The 15,956-nt window shown below is 44.5% G+C and overlaps 1 protein-coding gene across 1 annotated transcript; it reads right to left on the reverse strand.

Annotated features, from left to right (window-relative positions):
* Positions 1 to 252: 252 nt before the first annotated feature.
* On the reverse strand, positions 253 to 15,749 carry LOC136610575 (kinesin-like protein KIF3A). The gene is made up of 5 exons (XM_066589804.1): positions 15,714 to 15,749; positions 6,115 to 6,168; positions 5,965 to 6,033; positions 2,874 to 2,998; positions 253 to 1,428 (listed from the first exon to the last, which is right to left on the reverse strand). Exons 2-5 carry the CDS (start codon positions 6,163 to 6,165, stop codon positions 1,380 to 1,382), a joined length of 294 nt encoding a protein of 97 aa, XP_066445901.1. The 5' UTR covers positions 6,166 to 6,168; positions 15,714 to 15,749; the 3' UTR covers positions 253 to 1,379.
* Between the last annotated feature and the right edge of the window lie 207 nt (positions 15,750 to 15,956).

A 15,956-nucleotide genomic window follows, 5' to 3' on the forward strand; every position in this document is an offset into this window, starting at 1 on the left:
TCTAGGCATTCTCTGTGACATGTGCAGGGAGAGGGAAGAGGTGAGCTGTGATTATGGGTTAATTCACACTTGTATGGTTTTGATTCTGTTGTTTAGCTCTGTCCTCAAATCTGAGCAATGGTAAAACAGAAGTGCTGTATGTGATTCATACTGGACCCCACTGACAATCATGTGGTCTGTCCGGATTCGGTTATGTCCTCCTCTACATTTCAGGACACAATAGTGCTGCATGCAATGCTCTTTAGTCCTGGATTTTAATGGAATTCTTAGACAGAACCTCAAACACAGATACCTATTGTGAATAGTGAATCCTGTGTTCTCTATATATGTGTTGTTTTTTATTGTTAGGGTATTTTATCACGGGGCAGCTGTTGGCTGCTTAAGCACTCGCCCGCTGCCCCAATGATTTTCTATTCTGCGTTTTTACACAGCAGCGATGACCGCTCACAGAATGGAGGCAGAGAGCGCCGAAGATCTCTTTCGGCCACCTACCGGCATTCAGAATAAATGAATGACTGCCTGTTTAAACAGGCCAACAGTTTCTCAGTTTTCAGATGAGCTACATACTAAGCGACTCAGATTAATGATTGTCACTCACTTGCCCTGTCGGTTTACATGTAACCACAGTCTCCCTACCGCTGGAAGAAGATAATGATCCCTCATTAAGAATTAGCTCCATTTATAATATTCCTCTTCAGGAGACGCTCAGCGAGGAAACCAGACTTACTGCAGGCACAAAAACTTCCTGTAAACTTGTAAGGATTGAGGCAAAGTGAATGTGTATTTCATGTGTTTTCTAGATGCAGTGGGACTACAAACCTCAGCATATCTTGCCCATGTCCATTTTGAATATCGCAAACAAAACTGAAATGAAATAAACATAGGGGTAGACCGGTCTTGGCGTATCCTGTCCATACATGTACGCTTCCACAGATAACTCAAGGCCAAATCTAGAACATTCTAACTCTGCAGAATGCTATATGTCCTGGAAGTATAAGGGAGTGTCTTACATTGTGCCCATTACCCAGGATGAAATGTTAAAGGCTTAATCCCATGTGTAAATATGCCATAAAAGTCTGAAAGGATCAATTCCCAGAGGTGGGAGCCCATTAATCAGACATTTATGGCATATACTGTGGATTTAAGCTGGGAATACCCCTTTAATGAAATGTCAGCAAATGAAACTTATAATGCCATGAATCTATGATAACGAGGCCTGTCACAATATGAGGAGACGCAGGTTTACAGGGATAATCATACAAAGCCTACACACGGTATCTATTATAATCCGCCTCCTGCAGTTTACATCACACGGAGGTCAACAACCATCTCAGACCGCCGTTCTGCCGGCGCACGGCGCCCCTCGCAGTCCAGTGCAGCTACTGTAGCAGCGAGTCAATCACTGCTTCTGGCTTTGCTGAACGCTTCCTACAGGGAAGGAATGGGGAGATACTGCAATTAATACCGCTGAAATCTGATACAAGCAATATAATTAGATTGATATTACATCATGTGATGTACTTGTCATTATGCTCTAGTATCATTTTAGGAGCACTCAATGGTGTAGCCTCTGGTTTGGGGCTCATAGCGGCAGGAAATCAGATCACCGCAGAATAGATAATACAGCACTTACCAATCGGTAACAGCCAGACCAAGAGCTCATCTTTACGGATGTAAATATGTACTGTTATGCACTTATTCTTTACACACGTAATATGGAGTGACTAGAACCCACTGACTTTAATCGATTCAATTGCATTTTTCACACAAATTTCGGTCATATGGAAAACCACAGCGTGGCCCATTTTGGTCAGTATTATGGACCATAATAGGCCATAGAAGTGAGTGGGACTGCACAAATACGCAGTGAATGCGCATGGCACATATGTATTCACTGCATAGTCACACCAAAAAATCATTGGTCCCTTCTTGCATTTTTTGACCGTATGAACACACAGTGCTTCTGTGTGCAAATACACTCATATGGAGGGCTGAACTATGCCCTGAATAGGCATGTTTTGGTCTGTGACTACGCTTGTATAAAGGAGGACTGCTGGAGATATCCATGCACTTGTACTTGACCATCTCCGGTAGTTCCATAAAGGTGAATGGAGCGGCAGTGCGTATGCTTGAATGTTGCTATATTCAAACTCCCCCTCACTACAGAGTGTACAGTGAGGAGGACAGGGGGACACAAGACCCCTGTTCTTGCGGTCTGTTGGATAGATGATTAAGTCAATTCTGCCGCAACACATTTAAGGTGGACCTGTCAGATGGAATAAGGGTACATGGGCACTGCCACTGCAGTATAGCACTGTGGTATAGGATAAGGACGCACTACTGTAAAACTCATTATAATCTCAGTAATCAAGATATCACATGCCTCGATGGGAGATTGGAGTGCTCTGCTTGGATAAATCTGTCATCAGGTGTGATCTACTGTATATTAATATCCCTGTGTCTCCTCTGTACTTGGATAACTGGGATCGAAACCAATGGTATAAATCAGTGCTTCTGAAACTGGGGGGCAGGCGTCACTGGGGACCACCGACTGTTGGCAAGGTGCAGCTATGTAGTCAGTTTTGACAGAAATGATCATATGCTAAACAGGTCTTTGTCTTGCTGAAAAAAATCTCCAATTTAGTAATATTTATTCCTCCTGTGCTTATTTTAAAAGTCATACAGGCGACCAAAGACAAATTTCCATTTTCGCATAGTCTGTGGCCATTAGTGAGGCCCAGGCATTATCACCATGTTCCAGCTATGAGGCTTCAGGGAGATAAAAAAAAAAGATTGAAATCTCCTGGTTTAAACGAACCGATCTAATATCATCGGCTCTGTGCCTTAAGCATGATAAGGAAGCGAACACATACCTCCGACCTGTTTTGGGTCTTGTTTTTCCTTTTGATGTTCTAGGCCTTTCTAGCTTCATTAAGGACTGACGAAGGCTCTCCTCGGTATAAGCCAAATATACATGGGACAAATCCACTTCAAAAGGCTGAGGGAACATTAAGCAAACTAACTTCAGTCACCTCTAAGGAGGAGGTCTATGTAAGATATACACAGACAGACACAATTAATCCACTAGCAACTGGTCAACAATAAACAGTTTTCAGAAGTTTGGTATTTTGTTTTCTTTCTTTGCTCTACGGGAATGCATCATCCTTTCTTAGGTTTCCTTTACATGATTGTGGAGTTTCTATAGGAAAGTGTCTGCCTTCAGAAAATGTATAGGCATGGAGACAGAATACTATTTGTTTTTATTTCAAAACTCAGGTTTGTGTATGTCCTGGCCGCAAAACAAATAAAGTAGATAATCTGCCACAATGTTTATTGGCTGAACTAATGGTAAGTTAAAAAGGAATTAAAACAATGTATTTCTGCCCAACATCATAGTGTAAGAGATGGAAATATACTGGTTCCAGTTTGGTAAGACAGCCATAATGAAAACCAGTTCAGAGCTGTACATAGACGTGCTGTGTGCTGGAAGACTTCGGTCATACCGTGGATCCTTCACCTAATGACGGTTTTATCTCCTGATCATGAGCCCCATAATACACCGCTGGCACGGTTTTATTTCTCCTGTTTTGTCTAGAGCCTGCTGCCCCTACACTACCATAGAGCAGCTTCTACGCTCACCCACTGTCACGTTCCCTTGTAGATTGTAAGCCCCCAGTAACAGCGCACTGATGTACTCATGTGTATTCTTGTATTTATTGTTATGTACTGAAAATGTTTTTAAATGTCTATTGAAATGTTCCCAGCAAGAGAAACCAAGTGATCGTGTAGATGTGATACCTTTTTATGTCTACAAGATTACTTGGTTTCTCTTACAGAGAACAATCACATTTTGCTTTACTGGGTAACACGGTACCAAACCTTTTTCATTGTACAGTGGTACCTTGGGTTGCGAGTGCCTCAGCTTGCGAGCTTCTTGACTTGCGAGCAGGCTCTCTCCCGAATTTTTGCTCTGATTTAAGAGCAAAAACTTGGGTTACGAGTCTGCTTCGCATTCCACGCAGGAAGTTCCCTCATCACTGAACACTGTCACAGTGCTCAGTGACAAGGGCACTCCCTGCGGGGAGTAAGGAATTCCCTGACACAGCTGTGACAGAGGATCGCAAAGCTCTCCCATTGATTTCAATGGGGCTGCGGCTGCTGGCAGCCCTATTGACAGCAATAGGATGCCGGCACCCCGGCAGTGATTTTAATATAAACCCTTTCCTGAAAAGCACACTTAGCTGTAGTAAAAAATAAAAAATATATATGTACTCACCTCTCTGCCGCTGTCGGAATTCAATGAATGGCCGAGCGCTGCCTGTGATTGGCTGAGCGCTGTGACCAATCACAAGCAGCACTCAGCTGTCATCCATTAAATGGCTGAGCGAAGCCTGTGATAGAACTTCTGATAAAAGAACTTCAGAACAGTGCAGGGAGAAGACGTGGCTACATGCGGCTGAGCCCCGGCAGTGGCGGAGAGGCGAGGAAATATATTTTTCATTTTTTACACATGTTACTACTATTTAAAGCCCTTCTCCGAAAATCACTGCGGGATTGTCGGCAGCCCATTACATTCAATGGGGCCACCGGCAACCCCATTTAAAGGAATGGCAGAATGGATTAATGCAGTTTCCATTCATTTCAATGGGGAAACTAGTTTTGACATACGAGTGTTTTGAGTTAAGAGCTTCGCCACGGAACAAATTAAACTGTTAACCCAAGGCACCACTATACCTAAATGTCTAGTGTCCTGGAATAAGTGGCACTTCTAGAAATAATGTTTTATTTAACTATTTTATGATGAATTGCTCATGGATTTAACTTCATTTTATTTAATAAGATTCATTTTGTTGTTGCAGGCATTAGTATTTTAACCCATATACGATAAAGACCCCCCGTGTATAGTGTATTTGGGGCTGTGTGCTGCCCATGTACTGTGCGCGGCCTTATTATACCTTATAAGACTATTATAGATTATAAGACATGTCAATTAATGTTTTTTCACACAGAACAATGGTCCGTGTGAAAAACTTGTCCCGCATCCTATTCCTGTCCGTTTCATGGATGAGAAATAGGACATGCCAATGCGTGCCAATGTGCTGCATCCATGTAAATCGGACAGCATGTGGACTAGTGCCCGTGTGCTGTCCGATGCGAGTTGTGCACAAACCTCTCGGTCACAACTCCCATTCATAGCTCGTGTTCACCTAGCCATAGTTACATTTTTGATTTAGGTGTGATTTTCTGTCATAGTGTATATGTATCTCCCTCAACTTTAGATTCAGCCTCTATACATGGGCGATAATCAGCAAGGTGCCGAAATGTTTAATGAACGCACAAAAGCAGATAAGAGCTGGGGTAAAACAATCAAAAATTAGTGGCTAGGGTTAAATAAACTATTAAGTTATGGACTGGCAGGAATTGGGACGCTGAGACCAGGAGTGTCACTGTCATCTTACTTATCATTCTCCCACTGTCCACCGTAGGTCCTCTGTTCATTGTATCCCGCAGACTATTTATGTGTGCATTATGGGTACACGTGGAAGTATTCTGTGACGGCTTTGCGGATGGACAGAGGGGGTACAGCAAGATAGATAAGTATGTGAGTGGCACCTTCAGACTCAGCGCCCAAGATCCTATGAGCCCATAACTTTAGCTTATGGGGCTTATAAGAGCTGATAAATATCTGAGGACCTGACGCCCCTGCAAAACGCTTATTGTTTAAGTTCATTCTATTTACTTCTTACTACAGGACACAGGTTAGCATGGAACGTATGGTGTGTTCCCTTCCCATTTACACATCACTGGTACCACTGGAACACTGTTCTCAGCGATCTGTATACACATACATGCAGAAGACGCAGGTCACATCATTGTATACCCCGAGACTCCTCCGCACAGGGAACACGCCATGTCATAAAATACATAGGACACGTTACTCTACTATGGTAGGATGCATCTTACGTCTTTTTCTTTCTTGTCCGGTACCGCAGTCTGCTTCCTCATATTGTTTCCAGTGTATGCAACGCATTTCTTACAAAGATACAAATATACATGTTAGATGTTCTTGGAGGATCAGAAGACACATTACTGTAAACTAAGGAGTCTGCTTACCAGCTGCCACTCTCCAATATCTTCATTCCAGTGGACGTAGTTTTCAATCATGTCCTGAACACAAAGAGCATTATAGATATATTTAGCATGAATACGTTTTGAAGGTTTTGATGGCTTTTCGTACATAAGTGGACCGATACATATTAGATCCTCATTATAACAGTATACAAACATAGAGGTGGTGTAAGGATGGGTCTGCAATAGCTTCCTAAGCAAAACCCTCTTAATAAATTGTTTGAAAAGTCGATTCATCAATGTTATTTCCTCCGATCCAAGAGCAGAGATGTAGATGTATACAGTTTAATAATAATAATCATTTACATCCTTCCTCACTATTTCATGCAACGGCGGGTCTCCAGCAAAGCATTCCTGCGCTGTCTCATGGCCCTTTTAGATGGAACGATTATGGCTCCATTTCTCGCCGGATCGCAGGAATCTGAATGACAATCGTTCGGTGTAAAGACTGCCAGCAACTGAACAAGGAATGATAATTCGTCCAATTATCGCTGATTGTTCAATTTCTGCAGGCATAAAAATCAAACGATGATCAACCTGAGTAAACAGGCAGTCATTCATCTGTGAATGACTGCCTGTTTACTGTGAATGGAGGCGGGCGGCTAGAACGATCTCCTGCCCGCTCCACCTCCATTCACTGAGTGAGACAAAGACTTGCTTATACATTGGACTTGAGAGAAGGTGGGCAGGAAGGAGGGGGGATTCTATATGATCCGACAAATGAGAATCCTATATGTTACTGATGTAACCTGTTGCCCGCCCATGTTATGCTTTACAATAAAAGGCCCTGTCTGGCTGTTTCTGGGCAGAGAGCCATTTTGGATATGAGGCTGATAGCTTGTGTCTAATTTGCTCCACGATGATGTGTGCACACGACATAATTCGGAAGCGGCAAAATACCCCAAAGCCTGCTGGAGAAATCATAATCCAGATCAGTGGCGTCCCTGGGTGGGCGAGTGGATCTGTGAGGTCACAGCCTGGAACGTACAGAGATCGGCAGATGGCACGCAGAACTCAGGGGCCCGAAAATCTACAGAACACGGTAAGATTGCTTTATGTAAATCTACCGATGTGAGCTGGGTTCTGACTGCTTTTCTGCCTGTTCCTGATCCAGACTGGACCTTCACTGAAAGACAGGTAATAACTCTAGTTCTGTCCACTTGGAAAAATCACCATGTTACCTGTCTAGGGGTATTTTGTACGCTGTGTCTGCTATGTCTGAGACGGTTAAAAATTGTGTATGCAAGACCAAGAGATAAATTCTGTGAGGGTTAATGTGTCAGAAGGGCGGACTCGGCTGTTTAAGTCTGAGGGAACACGCCAGTGGCACGTACTCCTAGGTAAAACTAGTGTGAGGTTAGGAAGATTTATGATACGTATATTTACCTTTATGATTGAGCGTGTTATGTTCTCATATGTGGAAAGGTATATATATACATGGGAATATGGCCGTGGTGTGACGGCTGAAGCTTCCAGAAAACTCTTGGTCATTGAAAATAATCGTCAGTCTCTGTGTATAGCTAAAATGTCCTGTCTAGAACGTGTACAAGAAGTGCTCTTGGGGATTACTAGACGGTGGGTTGTTAAAAAAGGTAGATGAGATATATATATACCCTGAGCCATTGTGGGTATTCTCCAGTAATCCTGTCTGTCTGGTACTATAGAAAGAATGTGCAGTGTTTATTGTTGGGGGGAGGGCTGCTGATAAGAGTGAACTGAAAGCTTTTTCCAATTAACCCTTTCTGTTGCCTTTGTCTTTGTTTTGTAGAATTAATGTGCATTGTAATCTGAGTGGGTTATATTGGAAGGATTTGAAGATAGAATGAGAAGGTTAGGCATAGATGCAGGTTGTTTAGAGAATGGGGAGCAAAGTGAGCAAGGACAAAGGTCATAGAGCTTGTGATTTGGTTGCTGAAGGGAAGGCAGCAGAGTTTACTGAACAATGGGAAAGGACCAGGAAAAGTTGCAGAAAGAAATATCAGGTCATGGACAGGTAGGATAAGTTGTAGAAAGTTTTCAGAAGATGAGCAGGAAGCCTAGCAGAAAGAAAGGTGTTTTTAGATTGCTAGGAGGAGGTATAACGTAGTTAAGAGATTGAAGAGGGGAAAGCATGTAGTGGGGTATGTGTATTGCTAATGAACAATGTAATGTCTTTGTGTTCACTACAGCCCCTCCCTGTAATGGCGGCCGCGCTTGCAATGTTTACAACCCAACATAGTGTGACTCTGCAGTAAATGTAGTGAGGCCTGCCCCCACCCTGAAGTTACTTCCCCCCCCATGTGCTCACTTTCAGGGTGTGTGATGTTACTTCCGGTCCCTCCCCATCCGGGACAGGACCTGGCCCCGCCCCTTCCTCCTCCAGTGGCCATTTTGCCTCACCTGGAAGTGCTGCTGCCCCTGGCCTCGCCCATTCCTCCGGCAGCCATTTTGCCTCACCTGGGAGATCTGTAGCCCCGCCCCCTTCTGCCTCTGGGGGCCATTTTGCTGCATTTGGGAGGCCTATATTCCCCAATGCCACTGTATCCAGTGCTAACATCATGATTGTCTGAAGTAAGGTTTTGTTTGACCGGCCTTTGTTACGCTCCAAGATGTGGCCACCTTGGATGTGTGATAAGTTCAGGGAAACAAACCTTTGTGAAGATGCAGCTTGGGACATAGTAGATGACTAAGCTGGTTTATAGTGCATGGAAGATTGGAGTTGATGCATGGGGGGCAGAGACCAGGAATACATGACAGGGGACGCTCTCTCATGTTCCCAGGGGCTCTGTTTTCCACTGCCCGCTTCTCCAATGGATACTCAGACAGATGATGTTATGGAAGGCTCCTACAGATGGAATAATTTCCCTATAGTCACCCAGCAAACTTTTTCATGCAATTTGGTGAAGTAATTTTACTTTTTATGTGAAGAAAGAGGGACTGAATTGCCTAGAGTAGGATGTTAATTCATCCGTATTCTTTAGTTTTTCTTTAAGTCTTTTGTATATTCTAGTGTCAGTCTACACTGAAGCTATAATTATATTCCGACAGGAGAGTAAAAGCTAAACGCTGGCCATACCCTGAAATACTATTACACTGGGTGACGTAAAATTTGAATCGTGTGGCGCCCCCTTGTGTTAAAAAAATACTAACTGCGACCTGAAAGGAAAAAAAAACAAAAAAACAACTTTTTTTTTGTAAGGAGATTTTCGCTCAGACTTCGCTGCATACAATGTCACCTTGACCTACAAAGTGCTTGTTTTTGTGCCTCTTGGTTTACTAGTTTGAACGCAATGACTCTTTTTCCATTGAGTATTCCTGTTCAAAAGGGGGGAGGCATAGGTGATATGGGTCATAGATGATCTAGGTGTTGTAGATCAGCTATTGGGTTTGAAAAAAATAAATAAATAAATGATTTTGTGCTACAAGATTCCGAGCCATGTGAAATAGAACATCAGCACGATTATTTAGTACTAATTCGGTAAGAAACTGCAGATATGCAAACAGTTATCAGAACCTCTGTTGATAATGCATATGTTGAGCTTTTTGCAGATGGTACCAGGGTGAGGACTGATGACTCCACATCGGATATGCAGTGGTCACACAACAAGATGTCCTAGAAGCAGAAGCTCTGCCTCCGCATGTCACAGTACAAGAAGCGGAATTGAAGGCCCTCACTGAGGCGAGTAGAGTGGCGAGAGGTAAGATGGCAACCCTTTACACTGACTCCTGGTATGCATTTGGAATAGCTCATGATTACGGCCCAATATGGAAGGCCAGACAGTTTTTTTACCTTAGCAGGACAACCAATTGAGAATGGTGCAGCGGTACAGAGTCGCATGGAGGCCCTACTTCTACCTGACAAAGTTGAGAGTTCGCACCGATTCCTACACTGGAGAGGCGAGAGACGACACCCTCGCTGACAGCGCAGCAAAGGCAGCGGCCCTCAAGCCGTGGAAGAAAGAAGAAAAGATACTGACGGCATGAGTCAGTGGTAAAAACTTTGGACATTGACAAAAATTTGGACTTTGATATGCTAAAGACTTTTACAGTTACAAGCCAGCAAGGAAGAAAAGAATAAATGGACTAATATGGGAGCAGCAGAAACAGGACAGCGTGTGGTGAACGGTCAACAGCACTTGCCCACCACAGTTCCTGTATCCCATGATGGCCCAGCTGATGGACGGAAAGACCCACCTAGTAAACCAGCAATAACGACGACGCTTGAAAGAGGATGGGCGACTTCTAGGTTCTCTGTAGCTGCTGCATCATTTGTCCAGTTTAGCATGATCTATGCCATAGGTGAGTCAGGGCAGAAGTAAATTTGCCACATCACACTTGCCGGGACCACTCTACCCATTTCAGGGATTGCAAATTGACTACGTTCAGCTCCCACTTGTTGGGAAGTATGAATACGTGCTTGTTGTTGTTGATGTCTTTGCAGGTTGGAGGCTGACCCTGTTACCAAGGCAAACAAGTAGGTAACCGCAAAGAAGCTCATGAACGAGGTAAACTGTGAATATGGGGTACCAGAGGTGATTCAGAGTCAGACAGAGGTATAAACTTCGCAGGTGAATGTAACATGTCATGTCTGCTCTGGGTGTATCCCAGGCCTTTTACATACTGTACCACCTTTAGAGTAGTGGCAAGGTGGAGAGACTTAGTGGCACGCTAAAAGTAAGATACTTAAAAATGACGCCACTTTGGAAAGACTGTCATCCAATAGCCTTATACAGTGTTAGATATGAACCCAGGGGGGATTATACATTATCTCCCTACGAGATTGTTTGGGCTAGCCCCAAGGCTAGGTCTTTACTATCCTCAGTGGTTACAATTACAATCTGATGTGTTGACTGAGTATGTGATTTCCGTTGTTAAAGAACTAACCAAAGCCTATGCACAGGTGTTCTCTTCCAGACTCAGAGGCAGACACTGGGACACATATCTTGCAGCCTGGGGATTGGGTGTGCGTCAAGAAGTTCCTCAGGAAGCACCCTCTTGAGCCCCGATTTGATGGCCCCTACCAGGTGCTTCTGACTACTGCCACAGCTGTGAAACTAGCCGAAAGACTTACATGGATCCATGCTTCATACTGTAAGAAAGCTTCAGATCCGGGAGACCAGTCTTAGTTGTGCCAAAGACGTTACTCTGGTTAAGGCTAGTGAGAGAGGAGGGTGGCAACTGGAATCCTTAGTCGGAAGAATATGGGGGTATGGTTACCTTCTGGTATAACTCGTCCAATGCTCAAGTAGCCGCATATTCCTTCGACTATTGTACTGTGGTCCCGTGTCTAGGCGCAAGATCCCACCGCAGGCCAGATTTAGCTCAGTCCAGCTGGTTATATGACTCATATACCCGGGGAATACAATATGTTTGCGCCACTGATAACGTCTGGGGAGAAGACTGCCGTTATTGGGGATTAGTGGGATGTAACACAGGAATAGACTGGTCCTATAAACCTCGAAGTGCCTTAAATAAGAAAGATAAGAGCGGGAAATCCCTAATTAGTCGTATAACCCTCCTTGAGAATAATAAGGACAGCAGGTATTGGAAGGCTGAACTTAGTATGTTGCTTGGTTTTAATGCGGTTTTTACATTAACCATGGGAGATCCAAGCCCGGGGGACGGGGAGACTTATAGTCTGGGGACATACCGGTACGGGAGGACAGATCCCTTAGGGAAGTTTAAAATAAGGGGTATGGTAGATGCAGCCGAATGGAAGCCTTCACTTAGTCCCGTGCACATAATTAACCCCCTCCGCCGTAAGATAAAGACCTTGACGAACATGATGATCATAGCCGACCCTACTTTTGTGGACACCTTGACAGTAGCGACTGGCTACTCTGACCAGAATCTCTGGTTGGAGTTGATGAGGTACAATGCTAACAGGAGCAACAAGTCTAACTGTTGCGTGTGTGGTAGTGCCCGACCACACTCAGGGATGGTCCCCCTAAATCTCCCTGTAGATGCTGAAGAGTGGTTTATTAGTCTCTTCACGAACATTTCCGCTAATTACACTGTCCGTGAGAAATGGAAGAAGGAATACTCTATAACTACTTAAGTGTTTTGCACTGGAGAGAGTATTACTGACTACCCTGGAAACTACACCTGCCAGGCAATTAGGCAGGGTAGAGGGAGATTTTTGGGGAACTCACCAATATTTCCCTTGTTTAAAAAAGATGAAGAGCCAGTTCCGATAATGCCAAACACATACGCTACCAAAGAAAAGGAGAAATGTACTAGTACTGCGCCTGCCCCGATCTCCTAAGATGGATTGTCAGTGGAATTCCCATTTGCCAAGGGATAGTGCAGAAGACCTTAGGTTCCGGCGAGGGCACACCCTGTGGGGTGTTAACTTGTACAGATAGAGGGTATGGATGCCCGGAAATGAGCCCAGGGAATCCATGGCCTCCCTCTGAGGTGAGGTAGGGATCCCCCCCTCCTAGGAGTAGGGACTTACGGGCAGTGGGAAAACCCTGACGCAAGGGTGAGGCGACCTGGACGTGTTCACCATTAGGACTATCTCCAGGAGGGACATTGGTGTGGGTGAAGATTAGGGAGTCCCACGCCGTGCGTACCTGTGCACGCTACTAGTATTGTAACATTATGCTAGAGCGAGAAGAGAGACCCCTGGTGGTAGTTTTGATCTACACGTGTACATTGACATCATAGGATAGCCAAGGGGGGTACCTGACAAGTTTTAAAAATTAGAGACCAAGTTAAAACTAGATTCAAGTCCATTTTCCTGATCATTATGGTAAATAAACGTTGACTGGATTAATTATGTTTATTATAATTAGCAGTGGTTTATAAATTATACTAGAGACGCCTTACAGTCGACTATGACTTTTTCAAAATAGAATGACCTTAGATATGACTTTAGCTAAAAAGGGGAGTGTCTGTAAGATGATAGGGGAGACTTGTTGTACCTACATCCTAGACGACACGTGACCCGCAGGTAAAGACGCAGTTGCCATTAAGAGGCTGACCGCACTAACTAAAAAGAGCTAACTTTTGGGACCAGCACTCGCCATGGATGAGCGGGTGGTAAAGGATCCTGGCACAGACGGGCATTGCTGTTGTATGTGAACTGATGGTTATCTTTTCTGTTCTAGTCTGCTGTGTTATCCCCTGTGTCAGAGAGACCTGTGAAACTGATGCTGGAAAAGCCACTCCCACCATGAGTTTGCTGAATGCATCCCCAGAAGGAGTGGACAAGTCCTACACCCCCTTGAAGACTCTAAAACGAACCTTCAACGCGCTCCAGTTATAGGCTCATGCGCAGAGAACTGTGAAAATTAGATAGAGAGTTAGAGGATAGACATTTTAAGGGGGGATTGTGATAGACATGATAATTAATTAGTATAAAATGTCTATCGATTTGCACTAGACGTATTATGTGTGTTTTGTGACTTCAGCCTAATGTGAAACTCTGCTGCATAAGGAAAGAGTTAAATCACAGTGTTATATGTTATTGCTTGAGTGTTCTCCCAGTCCTCCCCATCCCCCACACAGGATCTTCTTCAACAAAGAGATATCTACTTTCACTTTCAGGTTCGAGCACATGTTTGTGAGACAAAGACTTGCTTATACATTGGACTTGAGAGAAGGTGGGCAGGAAGGAGGGGGGATTCTATATGATCCGACAAATGAGAATCCTATATGTTACTGATGTAACCTGTTGCCCGCCCATGTTATGCTTTACAATAAAAGGCCCTGTCTGGCTGTTTCTGGGCAGAGAGCCATTTTGGATATGAGGCTGATAGCTTGTGTCTAATTTGCTCCACGATGATGTGTGCACACGACATAATTCGGAAGCGGCAAAATACCCCAAAGCCTGCTGGAGAAATCATAATCCAGATCAACCATCACTGGGACAGCTAGAGCCCAACAATCGTCAAGTGTAAAAGAACGCTTAGCCCTACCAATTTTTCAACTCCACACAATATGACACATAAGACTAGTCGTCTGAGAACATTCCCAAATACATGTGTATATACAAAAGTACCACTGAAATTAATATCAGTGCAGTGTGAGAACCGTGCCGGAGATTGCCAGTGATGTCAATAGCCAACTAGTTTATAAACTACTTGCAGGAATGTAGGGAACACATGGGGATTTTACATTACATAAACACCCCACCCAATTATGGAAGCCCATGTGCTTATATATGAAACAAACCGGATCTCATTTTTTAGTATAAGAAGCGGCTTTGACAAAAGGGAAGGTGCAATTTATAGACAGACACATCGCACTGAACTACATCTGCGGACCAGGATGTTAGAGGTTGTCTGAGCTGTATGTTCTCTGTAAACCCTCGTTCCCCATGCACTAGAATAACAAATGGGCATATACTCCCCACTGTATCCGCTGCCGCGGCTCGGAGTCTCCCCTCTGAGGTCATATTCACAGGCTTTCCCAGCCCTTCTTCGGGACGTCACAGGAGCTGCAGCCAATGAAAGAGCTCTGCAATCAAGTCATCGGGCATCAGCGCTGCGGGGATACTGACAGCTCATCGCAGGGGTACCAGTGTTTGAAGGAGGGAATTACATGGCACTGTCAGCTGATCCTCACCCTTTTAATGCCACCCTATGATGAGGTGGGCTAAGGGCTCTGTAACACGGCGTATGCACGATTGTACGCAACGTATTTGCACTACGACTAAAGCTTTTTTGCGCATGTATTGGCGTATTTTCCTGTACTTTTTGCACAAACCACGCCCTGATTTAAATGGCGGTGTAGCCTGGTGACTTACTGACGGGTTGTTCTTCTCGCACAGTTCTGTAATGTTTTGCGCACACATTCGCGCTCCCCCATAGAAGGGCCCTTGCGGTGCACATAACGCTGCATTTTTCTCCGCGTGCACAAAAAAAAGAAACCGTAAACGAACCGATTGAAATTAATATGTTCTATACTGTGCGGATGCAGAACCGCGCACGAATGCGTCCGTGCGAAGGAGCCCTCAGGGTTTGTTCCCATGGGTTGGAAAAACGATGGAATATTGCAGAGAGGATTCTTTCCCTTCTCTAGTGCCGCTCCTCCACGCAAACGACTTGTTTGTTGTAGCGACCAATCACAGCGCAGCTCTCTGCTCTTAAAAATTGAGCACTTTTTTATGTTTGGTTGCTACGGGCAACAGGAGTTTCTTTTAGGCAGTTTTATAAGTCCTCTTTTACCCACAACTAAATGGCCGCCATAACAGCTTCGCCGCTATTAAAGTCACGCCCAATAAGGTTTCATTAAAGGGGTTGTCCAGTTGTGAACTATTGATGGGCGTACCTCCAGGAAGGAGATAAGTGCAGAATACTACAGATGAATTGTTTTTTTTTTCTTTCTTAGACCCTCTTAAAAATGTTCATGAAAGTCAATCAGCGCGTCCCAAAAATGGTGTCAGTGAGAAACACAAAGCGTCCCGCCTCACGCTACACGGGCGGACAAGGAAAATCCTGACAATTAAAGCCCAAACAGTACTGGCCACTGAGGGGTTAAGGGTCACTGTCCCTTTAATGTAACCCCACGAGCACCGACTGCCATGAGGAGCTCGAGGAGCCAGCAGGCTGCAGCACAGAACAGGATAAGTAATGCCGGGACGACATCTCGGCCCTCACCTTGTCTCTCTGCGTCTCAATGCCAAGCTCAGGACACACGGCGACATTCGGGTGAAGGGAAAAGCTGCAAGCAAGCGCCACCTGCTGGCAGCCTACACGCCTATACCGGTGTACAGTTTCATAAGTGCGTGGGCGCCCTCTGGTGTCGAGTATGGAGATAGCAGCAGATTGTAGTCATGACTCATTTGCACTACAGATTTGTCACATAAACCCCTGAACGTCAGCTGGGTTATTAACATGTAT

The sequence above is a fragment of the Eleutherodactylus coqui genome, chromosome 2 (genome assembly GCF_035609145.1).
Source record: "Eleutherodactylus coqui strain aEleCoq1 chromosome 2, aEleCoq1.hap1, whole genome shotgun sequence".
Classification (NCBI taxonomy): domain Eukaryota; kingdom Metazoa; phylum Chordata; class Amphibia; order Anura; family Eleutherodactylidae; genus Eleutherodactylus; species Eleutherodactylus coqui.

Coding starts and splice junctions, on each gene's coding strand:
- LOC136610575 (XM_066589804.1), bottom strand. CDS start 6,165: ATGATTGAAAACTACGTCCACTGGAATGAAGATATTGGAGAGTGGCAG. Junction 2,999..5,964: donor CGGACAAGAAAGAAAAAGAC/GTAAGATGCATC, acceptor ATGTTCCCTCAG/CCTTTTGAAGTGGATTTGTC. Junction 1,429..2,873: donor AGACCCAAAACAGGTCGGAG/GTATGTGTTCGC, acceptor CCTTCCCTGTAG/GAAGCGTTCAGCAAAGCCAG.